The sequence below is a fragment of the Mobula birostris genome, chromosome 26, assembly GCF_030028105.1.
Source record: "Mobula birostris isolate sMobBir1 chromosome 26, sMobBir1.hap1, whole genome shotgun sequence".
Taxonomy (NCBI): domain Eukaryota; kingdom Metazoa; phylum Chordata; class Chondrichthyes; order Myliobatiformes; family Myliobatidae; genus Mobula; species Mobula birostris.
Genome location: NC_092395.1, coordinates 47,645,878 through 47,668,588, shown reverse-complemented (window position 1 = coordinate 47,668,588; position 22,711 = coordinate 47,645,878). Strand labels below are relative to the sequence as shown.

Sequence of the window (22,711 nt, the reverse complement as noted above, 5' to 3'; positions counted from 1 at the left end):
AAGTGGGTGGGTTGGTTAGAAACTTTCAAGATAATATGGAGGTTGGTGGTGCTGTAGATGAAGAGGTTGTTGTAGGTGACAAAAGGAAACAGACAGGATGCAGCACTGGGTGGAGAAGGGGCAAATGGAGTTCAATCCAGGAAAGTATGAAGTGATACATTTTGGAAGGTTGAAGATGAAGACAGAGTACAGCATAAGGTTAGAGGCAGGATTCTTAGCAGTGTGGAGGAATAGGGGATCTTGAGGATAACATCCATAGATTACCTCAAGGTTGACACGCAAGTTGATAAGGTGGTTAAGAAGGCATATGGTGTGTTGGTCTTCATTAGTCAGGTGACTAAGTTAGTGAGCTGCAAGGTAATGTTGAATCTATATAAAACTCTGATTAGACCCCACTTGGAATATTGTGTTCAGTACTGTTCACCTCATGTGGATGGATGTGGAAGCTTTAGAGAGAGTTCAGAGATTTGCCAGGATGCTGTCTGGATTAGGGAGCATGATTTATGGGGAAGGTTTGAGTGAAAGAGTGTTTTTTTCCTTTGCAGAAAGGGGGATGAGAGATGACCTGTGAGGCATAGAATATTATAAAATCCATAGATACAGTGGACAGCTAGTGCCTTTTTCCCAGGACATCAACAGTCAATGCCAGAGGACATCCATTTGAGGTAAGTAGAGGAAAGTGTAGGGGAGACATCAGAGGTAAGACTTTTACATGGAAAGTGATGGGTACCTGGAACACACTGTCAAGGCTGGTGATGGAGACTGATGCAATAGAAACATTTAAAAGTCTCTTAGATAGGTATATGGAAATAAAGTGGACGTGGAGAGTTTGTTTCCTATAGGTGAGGGTCTACGACACAGAGGGTACAGCCTCAGTATAGAAGGGTGTCCTTTTAGAACAGAGATAAACAGGAACTTCTTTAGTCAGAGGGTGGTACATCTGTGGAATTCATTGCCACAACTAGGTGTTGAGGACAAGTCATTGGGTGTATTTAAAGCGAAGGCTGGTAGGTTCTTCAATAGTAAGGGCATCAAATGTTACAGGGAGAAGGCAGGAGAATGGAGTTGAGAGGGAAAATAAATCTGCCATGATGAACGATGGAGCAGATTCAATGGGGCAAAAGGCCTAATTCTGTCTTATATAATTCTGTCTTCTGTCCTATAGTTTGTCTTATGGTCTTATGTTCTAAGACAACCAGCTTTGTATTTCCTTACGTAAGAAGTAAGACATTTTGGCCATTAGAGAATATGCCAGCTCTCAGAGCAATCCTGTTGCCACACTAATTTTCTCTGTTTTCCTGGACAAACTGGGCCCGGTTTATCTCATAGAGCCATATATGTACTTGGGCTGCGGGGTGGTACCAATCACCAGTTCCTCAGTTTCAATAACATTTCATTAATCTCATTGACTTTATTCTCCCCTCGGTCTCAGCAACTCCCAGTTTCTACCACTCACCTACACATTGGGGGCAATTGACAGTATCTAGTTCACCCACCAACTTGCATGTCTTTGGGGTGTAGGAGGAATCCAGAGCAGCTGGGAGAAACGCACATGGTCATAGGGAAATTACAAGTCACAAGTTAGCTCCTGTGTTTCCTGAATCACTGGATTTGGTTAAAAATGTTTAGGGACATTGTTGGAGGTGTTGAAAGTACAATGTAAACCCAATTTCTTTTCCCTTCCCTGAACCAAATGGGCCTTTACGACAAACTGTAACTAAGTTTATCAAAATGAGCTTTTTATATCGCGATCTCTGTTCCATCTGATTTCAGATATGCAGGCTTCAATGGTGGGATTTCATCTCCTTTTACATAAAATCCAGTAAATTAACCCTAGCACCACTGTCCTCTCTAACCTCTGAGCACTCCTGTTAGCTCCAGGCAAGGGAAAGTAGAGCGCCATGTGTCACGACTTGTATTGGTGACATGAGGGATGGGACAGGCCACGCTGCCACAGAATGATCTATTTAGCTGGACACTCCCGTTCCACCCATTCCTTGCAGAGAACATGGTTCAATAAAACTCCTTTGGTCATAAAGTAATTAGATAGTGTTCCTCACAGAATTTCTCTGGGTCCCTGTGAGAGAAGGAGATAATGGATCCTGTGGGACAGTTCCCGAAGAAGGCTGCAAAGTCACTCGACAGAATGTCTCTTTTCCAGATCTCACAAACAAGCACTAAGGCCTTGCTTGGCTGACAGGGAGAGGGGCTCTCCCCATCAGATCCTTTCTGTATAGCCAGAATCTCACTCCCAATGCATGCTGCACTTGAGGGGGCTGCAGTGAGGGTGAGACAGAGATCCACCTCCTCGTAGACTGTGTGTTTGCCAAGAAAGAAAATGGGTGGTGCCGGGCGAGGGTCATCCCACAGAGAATAGCAAGGGTTATCCCACAAAGAGGACTTTCTTATCTATGGACTGCTCCCAGATCCACACACGCTGACACAATCGTCAACTGCTGCAGGACCATCACCAACTGAATGAAAGATAGACTTTGCTCTGGCCAGAAACTTGCCGATTTTCCAAAGCAAGGAAGATTATGAACTGAATGCTGACGAATGGCACATTCCACGTTTCACTATGTGGTGAGGGACACTCTGAAACCCAGTGCAGCCCCCGTAAGGGCTGAGCGTGAAAAGTGAAGGGTAACAGTGGACATGGAGGGCCTGGGCCCAGTGTAACTCACTCACAAGCTTATCGCTGATGGAATGTTGGGAAACAAAAACCTGATGCAATCTTAATATTAAGTAAACAACTCAAGAAACTGTATTGGTGTGTCTGGTACAATGAATGACAATGCCCCTCCTTTGTATTTTTATATGGTGAAGGAACCATTCAGCCCTTCGAGTCACTGGCTGCTCGCGGAGCTGTCCCATCAATCCTAATCCCCAATTCCTTCCTCACGTGCCCACCCTGATTCTCCCACCATTCACCTAGATGGCCAGCTAACCTATGGCATTGGAATGTGGGAGGAAACTGGAGCACCCGGGGGAAACCTATAGTGTCACAGAGAGAATGCGCCAAGTCTTCACAGACAAGACAGCACCCGAGGTCAGGACGGGGTCACAGGAGCTGTGAGGTAGTGACACTGCCTAGGTTGTTGCTCTCACAAGGTTTATGAATATAGGATATTCCTGCATAAAAGGGCCCTCCCAGCCACTCACACAGAATGGCAGAATCTGGCTGCACAGGGTCCAGATTGGGGAGCTGCTGTTGGGTTAGTAACTTGAAAGAAAGAGTCACCAGAGTGAGTCAGCACTTTACAGAAGAAAAATCTAAATCACTTTTCCTTTTATTGTAGAGAGATTAGGCGTGAATTAACAAGGCAATATGTCTTTTCTGCACCCCGTCAATTGGAAGGCAACCAGAACAGTTATGGGGGAAGGCTGGAGAATGGCGTTGAGAGGGATAATAAATCAACCAATGGTGCAGCAGACTCGATGGGCCGAGTGGCCTAATTCTGCTCTTTTGTCTTATGGTCTAATTGATGTCCTGAGTCTTATGATAAGATTTATGTGACCGGAATCTACTCAAAGAATCTCATAAGAAACACAAATAAAGAACAGCCTGGAGGATTTCCTCTGCAGCTTGCACTTGGAAACGTCTCACTTGGACGGCTGCCTGAGAACAGCTTTTCATCCTGGGCCATGGTCCTCACCACCAAGCATTTTAATTAAATTTGCAATTTAAATTGTTCTTGCATTGTAAACTTTCATAGTTGAGTCAGTGTGATGGAGACCTCAGGACTTAAGGTCACATTATATTACAAGAATGACAGCATTTTATTAATAATATACTGGCTGTGAATTGCGTTTCCAGCCCTGGGGCTGTAACTAGCGCTGTGGAGCCACTGGTTCTCCGATCCTGGCTGAAGCTCACCAACACTGGAACCAGCTCTTTGCCCATTCGGCAAAGGAGCATCACCATTCTGGGTGTGGAACCCAGCTCCTTCCTCCAGCTCTGCAAGCTGCCATTCACCAGCATGGTTCATGAAACCATGGGCTGGAGTCTGGTCCCGGACCATGGTCCCAGTCCCACTGCTAGAAACAGCAAGCTACTACTGATCTTCTACCAGTTACAATTTCAGGCAACACGTTCCAAATCCTGATGACTCATTATGTAAAAAGATGTTCCTCATTAGTCTCTGGTTCTTTGTTCAAGGGACCTCAATTTGGTATCACTTTGTATTGGGTTATTACTGAGATGGAGTGAAATTCGTTGGTCAGTGTGCTGTCCAGAGTTCATTCCATCGTAAGTACGTCAATGTAGTAAACAGGAAAACAGAATACAGAATATAGTTGATGCAAGCAGGCAAATAAAGTGCAAAGAACACCATGATTTGGTAGACCGAGACATCAAGAATACATCTTTTAATGTATGAGAGGCCCATTCAAGGGTCTGTAACAGCGGATGGAAACTGTGCTGAATGATATGTATGCTCAGTCTTTGGTCTTTCGTTATCAACCCACCAGCCATCAGTTGCATTGCTTTTGTTTTACTGCAACCTTTCACAATTTTAAACACCTCAACCAAATCTCCTCTTTTTAAGATTGACCCCAGCTTCTCCAGTCTAAGTTATTGTAATTCCTCATCATTAAAACTATTCAAATAAATCTCTTCCTTACCTTCATGCAAACCCTCATATCCTGTGTAAAATGCACTAAGCAAAATTGGACGCAACTATTTAGGGGATATAAGAAAGCACTCTCCATCTTGGTGGTTGGGATTTAGAGTGCATTGCCTAGACTTGAATTGCCAAGACATAGAAAGGTCAGATCTTGGTGCTGATAAATGTGTGATAAGTGTCAATGGGCACTTGATGACCAGCATGAACCACTGGTGTGGTCCCAACAGATACCTCAGTCCCTGTCAAAGCTGTCATTGAAAGGCATTCACAAGCATTCAGAAAACATTCAGGAACAACCAAATATTAAAAAAAATATTAAATATTGATCTTTAAGATCATCACACTTAAAGTAAAACTCTATAAATTAACATTGAGAATAGGTCCAGTTCCTTGTTCGTTCAGTAGTCATTTCTTCCACTGATTTCAGTGCGGGTGCTAGACCTGCTGGAGGCCCAGTGACCTGTGGAAGTTCACTCAGCTCTTTTGGACTCCTTGAGGAGTCTAACAGGGCGTTGTACAGGAGGAAGGCGCTTACACTCCATGACTACCCTGTAGTGACAGAGGGAAGTTTGAGCAACATTGGATGGAAACTCTGTGCCAACAATTAACACAGATATAGTATAATTTGTACAGTATACCTGTACTGAGAAGTGGATCTTATGAAGAATATACAGTTGGAGATGATGGACACAGAAGGAGACAGCTGGGCCAGCAGCATGCTTCACTCATGTGGTATCAAACCATACCACATAGACGAGGTGTGCAGATGGTGAGATTGCCCACATTGAAGAGAAATGGTTTAGGGTAGCTTCATTGTTATGTGAAGAGGGTCTAACCATACTCAGTTTATTGTCTGAAGGCTGTTACTCTTCCCAACTAGGTTCTTCCTTAGATGTTCCTGAATAATAACCAATCCCACACCTAATTTCCCACCTCAGTAACTCATCACTGCCAAAAGTTCAGGGCCTTTGATCTCCTCCTCACTTCCTGCTCTCCGCTCTTCAGAAGTCCGTTACCCACTACCTCCTCAGACAGCTCACCACTATCACCCATTACCCGTCACCCATCACCACTATCACCCATCACCCGTCACCCATCACCCATCGCCCATCACCACTATCACCCATCACCCATGACCCAGTAATTTTCAAGGCGAATCACCTCCCCACCTTCTCACATCCAATCCACTCCCCATCTCCCTCCACCCGCCTCTCACTGCACAGTCACCTCCCTATCTCCCTCTAGGTCATCACCTCCCGACCTTCTCCCACGCATTCAGCACTCACCTCCTCCCTAACTCCTCCTCATTGAAGTTTCCTCAAGACCCATTCTTTTCAGCCCTGTCCATGACCACCTAATATACCTTTTGGCTGTCCTTCAAAGTTTCAATTACTTAAGTACAATTAATTGCTACAAGGATAGAATCTCTGAGTAGGCATTTTAGCTGCTTTCAAACATTAGAGATAATTTGTTTTAGGACTCAATGCAGCGTGTGCAATTCAATTTACTCAGTATGAATAAACGCACCCTGTGTGTGTGGGCAGAGACGGGGCTGGAAACACTGGATGAGGAAAATAAACACGTCTTGGAATAAACAAATGAAGTTAAACCTGAGCATAACGCAACAGTAACACATGGGTGAACACAGACAGACAGACAGACAGACACACACACACACACAAACACACACATATATGTAAGGGGGTTTCGACTTTTATGTTACTGCAGAGGCTAATTAAAATGGCGTCTTTGTTATGTTAATATGAGGAATGCGGCTTTGTTGTGTTAAACACTGAGAAAGTTTGCGCTAGCAGCTTGTTTTGGTTTAGATGGTGATAAGAAGGTGCTATTAACCAATTGGGATAGTTGTTATGGTTTTGGTCTATTTGAAGATACTGTATGTGTGGGCTTTTGGGGCAGAAGGCAGGAGAGCGAGACAGAGGATGGACGAGGTGCTGTGATGTCCGCTAACGGGGTCGGACCCCGAGCGGGACATTCGATGAGGACAGGAGACGGAGACGGACTCATGTGGAGCGTCTGGTCGACCACCGTTGTTGGTCCCAGGTGGCCGGTCGAGGTGGTCCGAGGAGGTCGCAGGGTGAAGAAGAAGGTCCTTGAGCTCCAACTGTTCGTGCACGAAGAGATTGAACTTTGATAAGTGTGGCGCCTTTTATTTTCCTTTTATATTTTATTCTCTCTTAATGATATAGTTCCAGTAATATCTATAAACTGTATATCATTTAATCGTATCTGGTGTATTGTCTGTTATTTGGGTGGGGTGGGGTACATCACACAGCATCCACACAAACTAATTACCCAGTTTGCCGGGGCGGAGGCTGTTTCCCTAGACGACAGCGAGCCGAGTGACCCTGAGGGCGGCCAGGGGGGCTACATTGTGTGGGCTTTGTCCGGGATGCTTGAGTCTGCTGGTATGCTGCGTGGGTGCCCTGTTTAAATCTGTAATGTGTGTCTCTGTGGGTTATTTGCTGGTGATTGCTGTATGCATTGTGGGTGTGGTCTTTGTTCGAGTTCGGGCTGGCATTGACGAGTTGGAGATGGCACTCGGGGCTGTCCATGCGGTTGGGGGAGAGAGGAAAGAGTGGTCTGATTTGGAAGTAGAGTCTGCGAATAAATGTTCTAGCTCTGGCAGGCTCTGCCTGGCACTTGGGATAGTGTCCACCCCAGGAGGAGCGGAGGCGTGCGAGACGTGGGTGGAGCGGATCTCACAGTTGTTAGATGAGTGGCAGTGCTCGGTTGAGGGAGAGCGACAGGGATTGGTTGAAAGTTTGAGTAGGCGGGCTGGTGACGGTGTTAGAGCTGTCAGGTTCACTTACACCATAGTGACAGCTGTCAGTAATTTGAAAGAGGGGGGAAAGTTTTCAGTGTGTCTTCTCTGGCGAGGAGGGCAGCTAAATTGTTTGCAGTGCCAGGGGGATCATTTCAGGGGATCAGTTGTTCAGCTGATCTGAGAGGTGTCGGGAAACTTAGCGGAGGCCCAGTGGGGGAACGGCTTGGGGTCTCTGGGGAAGTACGTTCCCAGCAATGTACCAATGAACTTCCGAAAGGAAAAGACCCCATTCCTGAAGGCTTAGAGGGGCCACGCCCCAGGGTGTCATTATGGATAGAGGGAAGCGATGCTAAAGCCATCCTCGACCCCGGGGCACAGATCAAGTTGTTGTACAGTTTGTTTTACAACCGGTGTCTGAAGCATTTATCCTTGACAACCGCAAGGGCACCGGAGACTTTGGGTACTAGTGCCAGTAGTTATCCAGAAAACGATGATTGATTAATGACCCTGGAGTTCATGGGGGCATTGTCTGGGCACCCAGCATGTCGAGTTGCTTCTGAGGACGTGTGTAGCAGCCTTGAGCCAGTACTGAATTTAAACGAGACCCAGCGGTGGTACGGCTTGGGGAAAGTAGCTGAGAGTGAGACCCTCTTAGTAGACGCTCTGAACTACCACGAGGGAGGGGAGTTGACCGCTGAAGACACCTCAGTGAGAGAGAGGTCGCGGCAACTGGACCCTAGCGGCGTGGAAGATGAGGGCAGCGTGTGTGTGGATTATGCGACGTGGTTTAATGTGCTGGATCTGAGGGGTGGATGTTGCCAGATCCTGAGGAGTGCGGCCGTTGAGCCGAAGACGGCCGTTACTAGTTCCCTAGGATTCTTCCGATCCGAAAAGATGCCCAAGTGCATATCCGGAGCCCCTGCATCCTTCCCGCGGGGCATGAGGAAGACCATGGGGGAAGTGAAGGTGTGTGGAGTTTTGGCGTATGTGGATGACTGCCTAGAGTTTGGATTCGCCTGGGGGGACTATGAGGCGAGGCGAGTGGCTGAGCCTGGGCGACTGAAGCGAAGTGTCAATGTGGAGGAGTTTTTGGCCGGAGGAGTTTGGTGCAATGTGAGGAAAATGACCCGACATACCAGTTGAACTTCCTGGTGTTGGAACAGACGGTGGTGGACCGGGGGATGGAAACCCAGGGAAGTGAGGGGATTTGCACCGCACTGCGGTCATGTACTTATGAATTAATCCAGCGAGAAGAAGCAATGACCCACCTTCGAAGGGATCAGCAGAAACTCAAGACGTCGATTCAGAACAGATTGGAAGACTTGCAAGGTGGGGAAGATCAAGGAAGTGTTCTGACTAAGGTCAACAGAAAATCCAGCGGCCAGGGAGGGGAGTTTGACCACACTCCCGAGGAGGTGAAGAAATGGAGGACAGATCTCGGAAAAGGGAGGCGGACGCTTGAAAGGAACCTGAAGGTGATTATCGCGAGTTTAAATGAAGTGGAAAAACTGAAAGTTGACCTGGAAGACATCCTCAGGAAGAAACAACCGGAGGCTGAACATCCTTTAACTGCTGCTTTTCAGGTCAGGGAGGAACCCTGAGTCAGAACTGTTGAGGCTGTGGCAAGAGTTGAAGGAGTCCCCGAAGAAACTGACGTCTCGACTGCAGGAGGCTGAAGGGATAGCCCCGGCTAAATGTTTCAATTTGGAGAAACTTAAACAGCAGCTACCGATCGCGGGAATGAGGAAGGATACGGATTCGAAGGATGATGTGCTGCACATGTGGTATATGCTGCCTTTCGCTAACTTCCCCGTGATTGAGGAAGAGACCTTTGGCCCTTCTCCCACTGAGTCAGGTGTAGTGGGGAGGGCTAGCTGTGGGCAGACTGAGTTACAGCAGGATCAGGAAGGAGGAGAGGCTGGGCCCCGGACATGGGACAGGGAGCTCCGAGCTGTAGTGGTGGCTTGAGTGAGGGAGGAGTTGGCAAGCAGGCCCGAGGTATCCCTAGTAGTGTCTGAGCCTTTTGGGTTTAGGTGAGGGGGTACGGAGGTCTCGGAGGGTTAAGAAGCTCCCAGATAGGTTGGCCTATGTAGCGCCCATGGGACGGGAGTAAGGTCCACTGTTTGGGGAGCTCTGTTACTGTGTGTATCTGTGTATGGGTGTATTGTGTGTCTGCAGGACTGCCTGGCGAGTTATTTAGAAGTCATGAGGACATGACTTTATTTGGTGGGGGGGAGAATGTAAGGGGGTTTCGACTTTTATGTTACTGCGGAGGCTAATTAAAATGGCGTCGTTGTTATGTTAATGTGGGGAATGCGGCTTTGTTGTGTTAAACACTGAGAAAGTTTGCGCCAGAAGCTTGTTTTGGTTTAGATGGTGATAAGAGGGTGCTATTAACCAATTGGGATAGTTGTTATGGTTTTGGTCTATTTGAAGATACTGTATGCGCGGGGTTTTGGGGCAGAAGGTGGGAGAGCGAGACAGAGGATAGACGAGGTGCTGTGATGTCCGCTAATGGGGTCGGACCCCGAGCGGGACATTCGATGAGGACAGGAGACGGACTCGTGTGGAGCATCTGGTCGACCACCGTTGTTGGTCCCAGGTGGCCGGTCGAGGTGGTCCGAGGGGGTTGCAGGGTGAAGAAGAAGGTCCTTGAGCTCCAACTGTTCGTGCACGAAGAGATTGAACTTTGATAAGTGTGGCACCTTTTATTTTCCTTTTATATTTTATTCTCTCTTAATGATATAGTTCCGGTAATATCTATAAACTGTATATCATTTAATTGCATCTGGTGTATTGTCTGTTATTTGGGTGGGGTGGGGTACATCACACAGCATCCACACAAACTAATTACCCAGTTTGGCGGGGCCGAGGGCTGTTTCCCTAGACAACAGCGAGCCGAGCGACCCTGAGGGTGGCTGGGGGGGGGGGGGCTACATACACATACACACCTGCACATATACGCGCGCACACACAGACACACAAGCACATACACACACACACATGCACACGCACAAGCGCGCACAAACACATGCACATATACGCGCGCACACACACACACAGTGAATCACACACACACACACACACACACACACACACACACACACAGTGAATCACACACCTTCATCTTTACATCTGCAGCCATTTATGCTTGCTCTCACTGCATGTGGAACATTACCCTCTAACCTAATCCTCACACTTAACTGCCTCTGAAACAGGATCAAGTAGACTGACTCTCCCTCTCTTGTCTTCAACATCACACCCTCGCTCTTTATGGTCTCCTCCCGATCCATCCACTCCTGCTGCTCCCTCTTGGACTTCCCTCTCACAGGTCAGAGAAATGTACATTCTCAGTGAGTACTGGCAACACCAAGACAGATGGTAGTGGTGACCCCAGCCCGATCACTTCACTATTATGCTGCAGCCATAGAGTCATAGAAATGTACAGCACAGAAATAGGCCAAGACATCAATGTTGAATAATTTGCCCACCTACACTAATCCTATTTACTTGCCTTAGGTCGGTATCCTTCTCAGGATGCCTCTTAAATGTAGCAATTGTTTCTGGTGTCACCACCTCCTCTGCCAGTGAGTTCCAGGTATCAACCACTCTGTGTAAAAAACCTACTACACAGATTTCTATCTCTTCACCTTAAACCAATACTCTCATGTTCAGGATACTCCTACCATAAGAAAATGACTGTGAATATTGTCAGATATTCAGAAGCTCGTCAGAAGGGCAGTGTTATGATAATTGTGGGGGAATTTAACATGCGAGTAGATTGGAAAAATCAGGTCGGCACTGGATCTTAAGAGAGAGAATTTGTAGAATGTCTGCGAGATGGCTTTTTAGAACAGCTTGTTGTTGAGCCCACTAGGGGATCGGCTGTACTGGATTGAGTATTGTGTAATGAACCAGAGGTGATTAGAGAGATTGAGGTGAAGGAACCCTTAGGAGGCAGTGATCATAACATGATTGAGTTCACTGTGAAATTTGAAAAAGAGAAGCCGAAATCCGATGTGTCGGTATTTCAGTGGAGTAAAAGAAATTACATTGGCATGAGAGAGGAACTGGCCAAAGTTGACTGGAAAGGGACACTGGTGGGAATGACGGCAGAGCAGCAGTGGCTGGAGTTTATGTGAGAAGTGAGGAAGGTGCAAGACAGGTATCTTCCAAAAAAGAAGAAATTTTCGAGTGGAAAAAGGATGCAACCGTGGCTGACAAGAGAAGTCAAAGCCAAAGTTAAAGCAAAGGAGAAGGCATACAAGGAAGCAAAAATTAGTGGGAAGATAGAAGATTGGGAAGTTTTAAAAGCTCACAAAAGGAAACTAAGGAGGTCATTAAGAGGGAAAAGATGAACTACGAAAGGAAGCTAGCAAATAATATCAAAGAGGATACTAAAATCTTTTTCAAGTATATAAAGAGTAAAAGACAGGTGAGAGTAGATATAGGACAAATAGAAAATGATGCTGGAGAAATTGTAATGGGAGATAAGGAGATGGTGGAGGAACTGAATGAGTATTTTGCATCAGTCTTCACTGAGGAAGATATCAGCAGTATACCAGACTCTCAAGGGTGGCAGGGAAGAGAAGTGTGTGCAATCACAATTATGACAGAGAAAGTACTCAGGAAGCTGAATAGTCTAAGGGTAGATAAATCTCCCGGACCAGATGGAATGCACCCTCGTGTTCTGAAGGAAGTAGCTGTGGAGATTGCGGAGCCATTAGCAATGATCTTTCAAAAGTCGATAGATTCTGGCTTGGTTCCGAAAGACTGTAAAATTGCAAATGTCACTCTGCTATTTAAGAAGGGAGCAAGGAAGCAAAAAGGAAATTATAGACCTGTTAGCTTGACATCGGTGGTTGGGAAGTTGTTGGAGTCGATTGTCAAGGATGAGGTTACAGAGTACCTGGAGGCATATGACAAGATAGGCAGAACTCAGCATGGTTTACTTATAGGAAAATCTTGCCTGACAAACCTATTACAATTTTTTGAGGAAATTACAAGTAGGCTAGACAAGGGAGATGCAGTGGATGGTGTAAATTTGGACTTTCAGAAGGCCTTTGACAAGCTGCCTCACATGAGGCTGCTAAACAAGATAAGAGCCCATGGAATTACGGGAAAGTTACTTACGTGGATAGAGCGTTAGCTGATTGGCAGGAAACAGAGAGTGGGAATAAAGGGATCCCATTCTGGTTGGCTGCCGGTTACCAGTGGTGTTCCACAGGGGTCCGTGTTGGGGCTGCTTCTTTTTACATTGTACATCAACGATTTGGATTATGGAATAGATGGCTTTGTGGCTAAGTTTGCTGATGATACGAAGATAGGTGGAGGGGCCGGTAGTGCTGAGGAAACAGACAGTCTGCAGAGAGACTTGGATAGATTGGGAGAATGGGCAAAGAAGTGGCAAATGAAATACAATGTTGGAAAGTGTATGGTTTTGCACTTTGGCAGAAGAAATAAATGGGCAGACTATTACTTAAATGGGGAGAGAATTCAAAATTCTGAGATGCAATGGGACTTGGGAGTCCTTGTACAGGATACCCTTAAGGTTAACCTCCAGGTTGAGTTGGTGGTGAAGAAGGTGAATGCAATGTTGGCATTCATTTCTAGAGGAATAGAGTATAGGAGCAGGGATGTGATGTTGAGGCTCTATAAGGCGCTGGTGAGACCTCACTTGGAGTACTGTGGGCAGTTTTGGGCTCCTTATTTAAGAAAGGATGTGCTGATGTTGGAGAGGGTACAGAGAAGATTCACTAAAATGATTCCGGGAATGAGAGGGTTAACATATGAGGAATGTTTGTCCACTCTTGGACTGTATTCCTTGGAGTTTAGAAGAATGAGGGGGGACCTCATAGAAACATTTCGAATGTTGAAAGGCATGGACAGAGTGGATGTGGCAAAGTTGTTTCCCATGATGGGGGAGTCTAGTATGAGAGGACATGACTTAAGGATTGAAAGGCGCCCATTCAGAACAGAGATGCAAAGAAATTTTTTTAGCCAGAGGGTGGTGAATCTATGGAATTGGCAGCAGTGGAGGCCAAGTCATTGGGTGTATTTAGGGTAGAGATTGATAGGTATCTGAGTAGCCAGGGCATCAAAGGTTATGGTGAGAAGGCGGGGGACTGGGACTAATGGGAGAATGGATCAACTCATGATAAAATGGCAGAGCACTCTCGATGGGCCGAATGGCCGACTTCTGCTCCTTTGTCTTATGGTCTTATGGTCTAATATCTTCCCTAAAGGTAGAGACAATGCCCACTGTTATGCAAATCAAAAAGGGAGTAATAATCCTGACAGATCGTTGCCAGTGAATGTATTGGAGAGTGCTGAAGGGCTTTACAACAAATATGCTTTAGGGCTCATCAGTCAGAGCATAGCCTCTGTGTGTGATGCACTGTACTCGGGAACCCTGTCCCAGACAGATAATGTCATAACGTTCACTGTCGGTGATGAAGGGTGCTGAACATCAGTTGTGGGAAAGATCTCCTTTAAACTTTCCTCCTCTCACCTTAAAGCTATGGCCTCTTGTATTTGACATTTCCACTTCGTCTATACTTCTAACTTTACAGCTTTTTATCAGACCCTCAGCTTCTGATGATGCAGAGAAAATAATCCGTCTGTCTAACTTCTCCTCATTGCTAATATTCTCTAATCCAGAGAACATTCTGTGCACCCTCTCCAAAGTCTCCAGGTTCTTCCTGTAATACAGAGGCCAGAGGTACACACATTACCAAAAATAAGTGTCTAATTGCAATTTCAATTACTGTGGCTAGTGCGGATGCAGTGGTCTCTGTCAGGACCCAGCAACCACCTCTCTTGTCTCTCTCAGTGACCTGGCATAGATCCCATCAGGTCCTGGGGACCCACCTACCTTAATGCTCTTCAACAGACTTAATACCACATCCTGCTTTAAACCAAGGTGCCCTGCAAGATCAGCATATCTTTCTGTGATGTGAGCAGAAGTAACCATGTCCTGGAGTGCCACCAATGTGTCTCCATGAGGTTTGTGAACAGCAGAAACAGTGGCTGTGAGACTGGAAACTTATTTAATAGTTGTTCAGAAGAAGGCTGGTTTTCAACCCCAACATTTCAATTACTAGCACAGCAATAACAGGCAGCCATCTTGTTACAGGCATGGCCCCTCACCCCCAAATCACCGACTCTCTTCAGGGGACTGACTGCCTTGTGCATTTTGCCCTGTCATAGACCGGAATTGAAATCGCTTCATTATTATTATCTGTACCACGATACAGTGAAAAGCTTCTCTTGCATAATGTTCATTCAGATCAAATCATTCTACAGTGCATTGAGGTAAAATAACAATGCAGAATAAAGTGTATCTGCTACAGAGAAAGCACAGCGCAGGTAAACAAGAGAGGTGCAAGATCATACAGTGGTAGGTTGTGAGGGCTAGAGCCCAACTTATTGTACTAGGGAATTATTTAATAGTTTTATAACTGTGGAATAGAAGCTGCCGTTGAGCCTGGCGTCTCTGTCCATTAACCCACCAGAAAAGGAACATGACATTCATATTACACTGGCTAATGAAAGGGCAATTAAGCCTCGATTTCCTGCATCTTTGACTTGAAGAATCTATGTGAAAGACTTGTGAGTAACAATTATGGACATTCAAATTACTCATCATATCTAGAAACAAAATGAAGAAACATCTGCAAAGAATACACACAGAAGCTTTTGGGAAGGAAGCTCTCCCTCTTTATAAAGATGTCGGATATGCTTTCTCAGAAACTGTGTGCTAATCACTGTCACATATCCACCAACCCCTTGCCATCCCACTCCAGTTGCTGTAACCACTTTACAGTTATCCTAAACATAATCCCTAGACTCCTCAGCAGAGAGTAATTAATCTTCCAGTGTCTCTATCTCCAGAATAACTTTCTTAATCATCAAAATGTGATTCTGTGCCAACATAATTTTCTTAGCTGAAATATGATTATAAATGCATTGAAATATTTTTAAATTGTGCTTAAGGGATGGAGGATAAGTAGCAGTAGTTTGGGAAGAAGTGGAAAAAGTTGACCCAAATGTATTTGTTTTGGGAGAGCTAAGACAGCCCTGCAGAAGGGGAGGTGACAGGGGGAGGGCGTGGAACCCCACCATAAATCTGATGTAAAAGGCAAATGCTACAATGTTCCTTTCATTGTTCAGCGGAGGGTTGCTGTTGATGAGGGAAATGGTTGGAGTTCTGCATGTGTCTGTTCTCATGTCCCCTGTCAAATTAGTCTTCAATTCCCAGGCTGAGATTCAAAACAAAGGATCTAAGAACAATCTCACTGGGCTGATGAGTGCTGACTGATGCAGGTTCAAGTGGCTGTTTGATCTTCTGGTTAGACTGGCTGATCTGATTTTCTGTTTTGAATTGCTAACCACATTCATTTATGGTTTTGTCATATATATGGAATGGAGTGCAAATGAGCTGTAAGTATACACCACAACAACAAAAAGGGGCCAAGCTGTCCTAACGGACAGGTGTTGGCAAAGAGGTTGCTGCATCAAATCCAGCCTCGCTGATGGTAAAGGTGATCAGTAACTTGCCCAAGTTACAGAGTAGAAATTGGGTTTAGGAGACAAATGAGCTTCTAATTTGCTCTTACCCCCATCACCCTGCTACTGCTTGCACCGTCACTGTTCGGGTTATGTACATTGAATATCAGACATCCCACCCTGCAAAAACTCATTTCAGGGAGGTAGCACCATCAATTTGCGGGAGACTTCCGGGAGAGGTGGGAAGTCTGCAATAGAGTAGCTCCTTAGCAGCGAGCCAGCTAGTTTAAATAACATTAGCTATGCTAATGAACGAATGACACCTGTTAAACTCACCTCAACATGTCTTTTACATTTTAACCCACCACCGGCAATACAAAAGTCACTGTTGCAAACAGTGCAGAGAGCAACACTGTCATTATTTTTGACCCCTATTAGGCAGGGGTACACTTTAGTGTAGTCTGGGGTGACGTATGTTTCATATTTTTTTGGAACACTCTGCCATGGCGTGCTCTCGCTCGCACTCTCTCTCTCTCTCGTGGTCGCTCGCGCGCACTCAAGCGCTCTCGCTTGCTTTCTCTCTCGCTCTCTCTCGCTCTCTCTCTCGCTTGCTTTCTCTCTCGCTCTCAAGCGCTCTCGCTTGCTTTCTCTCTAGTGGGCGCGCTCTTGCTTGCTTTCTCTCTCGCTCGCTTGCTTGCTCCAGCTCTCTCTCTCGCACGCGCTCTCTTTCGTGGTCGCTCTCGCACTCTCTGCCTCTCTTGCTTTCCCTCGCTCGCTCTCAAAAAAATTGATTTCCGTGATATTGTATATAATTTGCGGGCATCAGGGAGCCACTATTAATATGCGGGAGACTCCCGGAACTTCCGGGAGAGGTGGGATGTCTGGGATGTAAACGTGCCAGAAGGTAGCATGATAGGCCAGATGTTTGTCCTTTGAGGAAAACTAAAGGTTGGACATAGGTGGTTAGATGTTGAGCTGTCAGAACTGGGGCTATCATTGCCAGTGGTTATTATTCTGAGGCCTTCTGAGAGAGAACAAGGAAGGGAATACAGAGAAGGGAGCCCAACTTACCGTTTGAAATCATAAATATGAATCAAGAAAGTGAATCAGTCCAGTAAATAGTGGAGCCTGGTTTTTTCAAATAAGTTAAGCAAGAGCTCTCAATGCTCCAAGCATTGCACTGTTAATGAAGTACTTATACTGAAGCTTAACTTTAGTGGAGGCAATCTAAAAATTGTTATATCCCACAAACCACAAATGAGAAAATATTCGGGTAACCTTAGGTAGGTGATAAATATTACCCGACGCGGGGAAGATCTCCTTTGCTGTTCGTCAGAAAGGTGCTGCGGGACCATTCAGCCCATGACCTCATGCCAGCACATTGGTAGCATGTGGTGACAGAGTAATGGTTTGGTGGTGCAGGGGGAAAGAGGTGAAAAATGCCACTGAGTTCCAATGGCAGCCTGCCCCTGTGACTGAATCACTCGGCTGGAGCATCGCTGGGAGCCAGTCGAGTCCAGCGTGGCTGCAGGTTGCCAGTTCCAAGTCAGCTTTTAGGGGAATCCAGGATTGCTCATAGGGGAGGGCAGTAGCTTTGCCACTCTCTCAAGAAGACAACGCCTGTCATCAAAGACCCCCCACTGTCCGGGCTGTGCCTGTCACAGACCAACCCCATGGCCTATCAAAGTTTTCCTGCACTAAAGACCACTGAACAATCTGCAAATGAGAGTTAAATCATTAACAATATTAAATTAAATCTCTTTTAAAACTGCCACACTTTATTCTGCATTCTGTTATTGTTTTTTTGCTTTTGTGCTACTTCAGTGTACTTATGTATGGAATTACCTTCTTTGGATGGTAAGCATACAAAGCTGTTCACTGTATCTCAGGATGATAGTAAACAACCATGTCCTTAAGGACAATAATAAATGAATTACTATTTAAAACAATGAAATAAATCATCCAAAAATTAATATTAATTGAAATTTTAAAAATCATTTACCATTTCTAGCCATGTCAGTGAGCCTTTTCAAATAACTGGGGTTGTGCTGGTTACATTGACGGTCAGAGAGGTGTGACTGATGTCTACACCAGGTTTCAGTGCTGGAGCAGAAAGCAAGGTCAGATGGACTGGCACCTGAAATCCCAGCACAATTTTGTCTTGTGCGCTGTAATGCACAGGCCGGTGAGTCAGGAGCATATTTACCTGTGTTCGTAGGTGGTTCTCTACAGAAGCACTAGCTGAAGACAAGCACAACCCAGAGCTTTCGTTTGCCGGTGCAACGGATTTCAATACATTGTCCCATTTAGGCTGTTCACAGAGGGACATCTGAGTAGTCTCATCAATCAAGCACAGCAACAATAGAATTTGCTGCATCAGCACAAAATTATTAAAGCTGCTTTGCTGGTTGTATTTCCCCAAGAATCCATTTATTTACAGCGGAACAAGGCAGGAAATTAATCTTATACTAACTGAATGTTTTATATCTTTTAACATATATTAATTTAATCCTTAAAGTACCTGGATAATTGGTGTTGTTTGATGGAGATTGCACAGAATGGCAACTCATTGATGAGAATGACTGCAAACTGTGGGTAGAGGCGGGATTTCACTGAGGCTCAGTTCTCATAGAGTCAAAGGGTCAAAGAGTACTACAATACAGACCATGCCAGCCTGATCTTCTGCCTTGTCTCAGTTACCTGCACCAGACAACATCCCTCCTATAAAGAGGAGATATGAGTCGCAGACAGTCAGGACTTTCCACCTGAGAGGCAGGTCTTAGTTGAAACTGGGAGAGGGCTCCAGTTGAAAAGTTAACTGATCTTCCTACTCGTTCTCAGAGAGCAGCCAATCATCTCATACATAGGGTTACTAAGAGATGCATTGAAGTGGGATTATTTCAGTGAGGCCATCCTACTATCTGGAGGATATTTTCAGCATAATCGCTCTTTGCCACAGCTGTTGATTCTCTGTGAGATCTGGCTGGGCTTTGGCCTACAAACCTTATGGACTTCTAAAGTAAAGGAGACTGGGGATTCTAGATCTCTGGGCACTATTTCCTTAGCTGAATGTTTGCAAGAATCCCGCGAGGTGGTAAAATGGAAAGATTAGAATGTTAAATTTAGACTCACCGCAATCGCTTGGAGCCTCTCCTGCTGAAACAATGTCTCGGACATCCTACAGTTAAAAAAGATAATTGTTAAGAGAAAACAGAGACATTAAGAGCAGTTCTACTGAAAAAAAATAGTACAATCAATCAGAAATGATTGAACGAAGAAAGCTTTGAGAACCTGCTCTGGTCTAGCCTCATAATGTCTGCTTGTAGAAGGTTCAGCAGCAAAGTGCAGCCTAGCCCAGCTCCAGTATTTCAAGATGCTGTTCAGTAAAATCTCACAGTACCGTAATGCCCTGAGCACGAGGAGACTATCAAGTATAATCAGCATATTCTGATCAGGGATGTACAGCTCTGCCAATCAAACACCAGAGAAATTGCATTGATTTATGCTATAATAGATTTAGCCATCCAATTCAACAAATGCCAGACTGATGTAGGAAACCACTTCAGCACACTGAGCCTCACGGTAAGAGATTTCCAATCTGTGTACCTCTACGCGGCCTTTCGGAGATCCTTTACAAGTTTGCAGTTAATACCTCCTGAGAAATCCTGTTAAGTCAGCTACCACTGTTCTACGGGGTGATGTACTTTCCATCACTCCCTGTTGCACAAGGTTCACCTCCCTCCTGGTTCTTCTAGCAACAAATTTGCATCCTTTGTTACTGATCCTTTTACCATAACCTCCTCTTCTTTGTGATAAGGAGCAAAGGTATACATTTAATTTTACTGCAGTGATCGTGAGTGATATTAATATGAAATAATAAACAAATCCTGGAGGAACACAGATGTTGCTGTGTTCCTCCACCAATTCATTTAGTTTTTGCTCCAGGTGCAAGCATCTGCAGTCTCTTGTATCTCAGTTTTTATTCAATGCTTGTAATCAAAATGAGACATGCAAAAGTCCTGATGTGTCGAGTGGAGTCTGTGGGAACATCCTGAGACAGGTCACTCACGTTGAAGGGGTTCATCATGGCAAGGGGAGAGAAGGGTTCGAGCAGCAGTGCCTCCTCTGAACTTTGTTTTACCTGAGGAAGGGTGTTTCTGATGAAGGGTCATTGACCTGAAGCATTAACTGTTTCTCCATCCACTGATGCTGCCTGACCAGCTTCATCTGTTTTCACTTCTGACATTCGTGAGTACAGGGTCATTTGTCAAATGAGATCAGTTTTGCAAGTAATGTTTCCTGGGCCATTGAAACAACCCAATGTTCTAGACTGGGCCATCTTGAGCTGCCATATGACTTGATACAAAGGTGAGTGCAATAACCCTGAAATAGTTGGTCTGGGGTCACATATAAATCAGACAGGTGAGGATGACAGATTTCCTCCCCTGAAAATAGTTCTTTTTAATGATAATCTCACAGCTTCATGTCTACTATTACTAATGCTAGCTTTTTGTTTCCAAAGTTACTTGATAACACAAACTCACATTCCCACTTGCTTTCCTGGGATCTGAACTCATATCCCTGGTTCAATCACCCAGGCCTTCAGACATTAGCTCACTAATTTAACTGTCGTTCTACTTTAGCCATCACAGAAAGGTACACCACAAGGCTACTAAACAGCTTCCCCCCACGGGCAGTCAGACTGCTAAATAACTGCTCCACCTGACTCTGCTTTGGACACTTTTAACTTGCACTGGACACTTATAACTTGATTTTAACTGACATGTGGCTATTGCGTTTTACTATTTATTGCTATGTTTATTATTTAGTGTTGCGTTTGTTATGTTATGATTGCACTGCCCCTGAGAAACGCCGTCTCATTCTGCCCTGCAGAGCTGATGTATGGTTAGAATGACAATAAAGTTTTTTGAATCTTGAATCTTTGAATTTACCTAGTTCAGAAAGGCTAACTGGACCTTCACCTTTGCAGTTAGCAGAGTGAGGCACAAGGGGAGTGTGGCAACTGTAGAAAGCCCTGGTTAAACTAAACCAAGAGCAATGTGAGCATTTCAAGTGGGGCTGTAACGTCATGGTTGGGAACACACTGAAGACCACTGTGAACAGCAGAAAGAATACATTAAAGCCTATGGGGGCAGACACTTGCCTCATCAGGCACCTCAAAACCCACAGAACGGGAGTGGAATCAAGTTATTCATGATCTCTAGAGACCGGACAGAAGATGAGGTAAGGTGCTGTAAGGTACAGGAGTGAAATAGATTGGTTAATTGAGTGGGGTTGACAACAACCTTGCACTCAATGTCAGTAAGACCAAGGAATTGATTGTGGACTTCAGGAAGGGGAAATTGGGAGAACACTATCATTCCTCGATCCACAGTGGAAAGCGTGAGTAGCTTCAACGTCCTGTGTGTCAGCCTCTCTGTAGATCTCTCCTGGGCCCAACTTACTGATGCAATTACAAAGAAGGCAAAACATCTACTCTAGTTCATTAGGAGTTTAGAGGAGACTTTGTATGTCACAAAAGACTTGAGCAAATTTCCACAGATGGACAATGAAGAGCATCCTCACTGGTTGCATCATCGTCTGGATGGTAAAAAGCTGCAGAGGGTTGTAAACCCAGCAAGCTCCATCAAGGGGACTAGCATCATGGACATTTGCAAAAGGTGAAGTACATACACACACACCATATTATGTATAGTACATATAATACAACTTACATAGAGGGTGATCACATTTCACAACAAGCATCAGTGATAATTAACCTGATTCTGAACAACACAGGATCACCCTCAGGTGAAAATTTTACCTTTGGAGGTCTTGCAGTGTGAATATTGGTGGAGCTAGATTATAAGGAGAGATGATACAACACAGCAATATACTTCCCAGGATTTAAAGGGAGAGGATAAGGGGTAATTCAATTCTTACAAAATAAAGGGGTCTGCGTTTTCCCATCCAGAGTACTCCCGGTGGATTTGGAGGGGAGGACCAGAAGATAGAGTTACAGGAGGTAGCGATGAGGAGGTAGGTGCAAAGGTAAAAAATGCATCAAACCACAAAGAGCAGCAAAGGTTTGAAAGCACTTTCACTGATGGCATTCAATGCTGGTCCTATTCCTCCTGTTATTCTTGGAGCCACCATTCTCCTTCTTCTGCCTCCAAGCCCTCAGTCTTTCAGTCTCCTTGATCCTCTAACTCTTTCCTGAGACTAGCTTTGATTAGCACCATTGTCAGGCAGCCCCCTCATCTGTTATGTGTGAACTGTGAGACCGCCACTCCCTCCCCTTCGCCGACTGATACAGGCAGCAGTACCTCATCTTGAGGAGGCCAGCTGTATCTTTTAAAGAAAAGAGATTAGCTTTGTCACATGTACATTGATACATACAGTGTATGTATTTTTTACATTGTTTTACATCAATGACGAACATAGTCCAAGGATTGTGCTGAAGGAAGCCTGCAAGTGTTGCTACGCTTCTAGCACCACCATAGCTTGCCACAACTCTCTAACCCTAACTCTAACCATACATACAGTCACAGGCATAGAGAAACAGGCCCTTTGGCCCTTCTAGTCCATGCTGAAACCATTTAAACTGCCTACCCCCATCGACCTGCACCTGGACCATAGCCCTCCATATCCCTACTATCCGAGTACCTGTCCAAACTTCTCTTAAATGTTGAAATGAAGCTCTCATGGACCTTGTGCTGGCAGCTCACACCATACTGTCATGACCCTCTAAGTGAAGAAGTTTCCCCTCTTGTTCCCCTTAAACTTTTCA

At 45.2% G+C, this 22,711-nt stretch overlaps 1 protein-coding gene across 3 annotated transcripts in view; it reads right to left on the bottom strand.

The window, feature by feature from the left end:
• The window catches only part of palm1a (paralemmin 1a), a 277,402-nt gene that overhangs the window by 154,157 nt on the left and 100,534 nt on the right, over positions 1 to 22,711 (bottom strand). For all 3 annotated transcript variants that reach the window (XM_072244277.1, XM_072244278.1, XM_072244276.1), the window contains exon 2: positions 19,054 to 19,099. In XM_072244277.1, the coding sequence (XP_072100378.1) occupies positions 19,054 to 19,099 (46 nt within the window). The remainder of the gene's footprint in view (positions 1 to 19,053; positions 19,100 to 22,711) is intronic.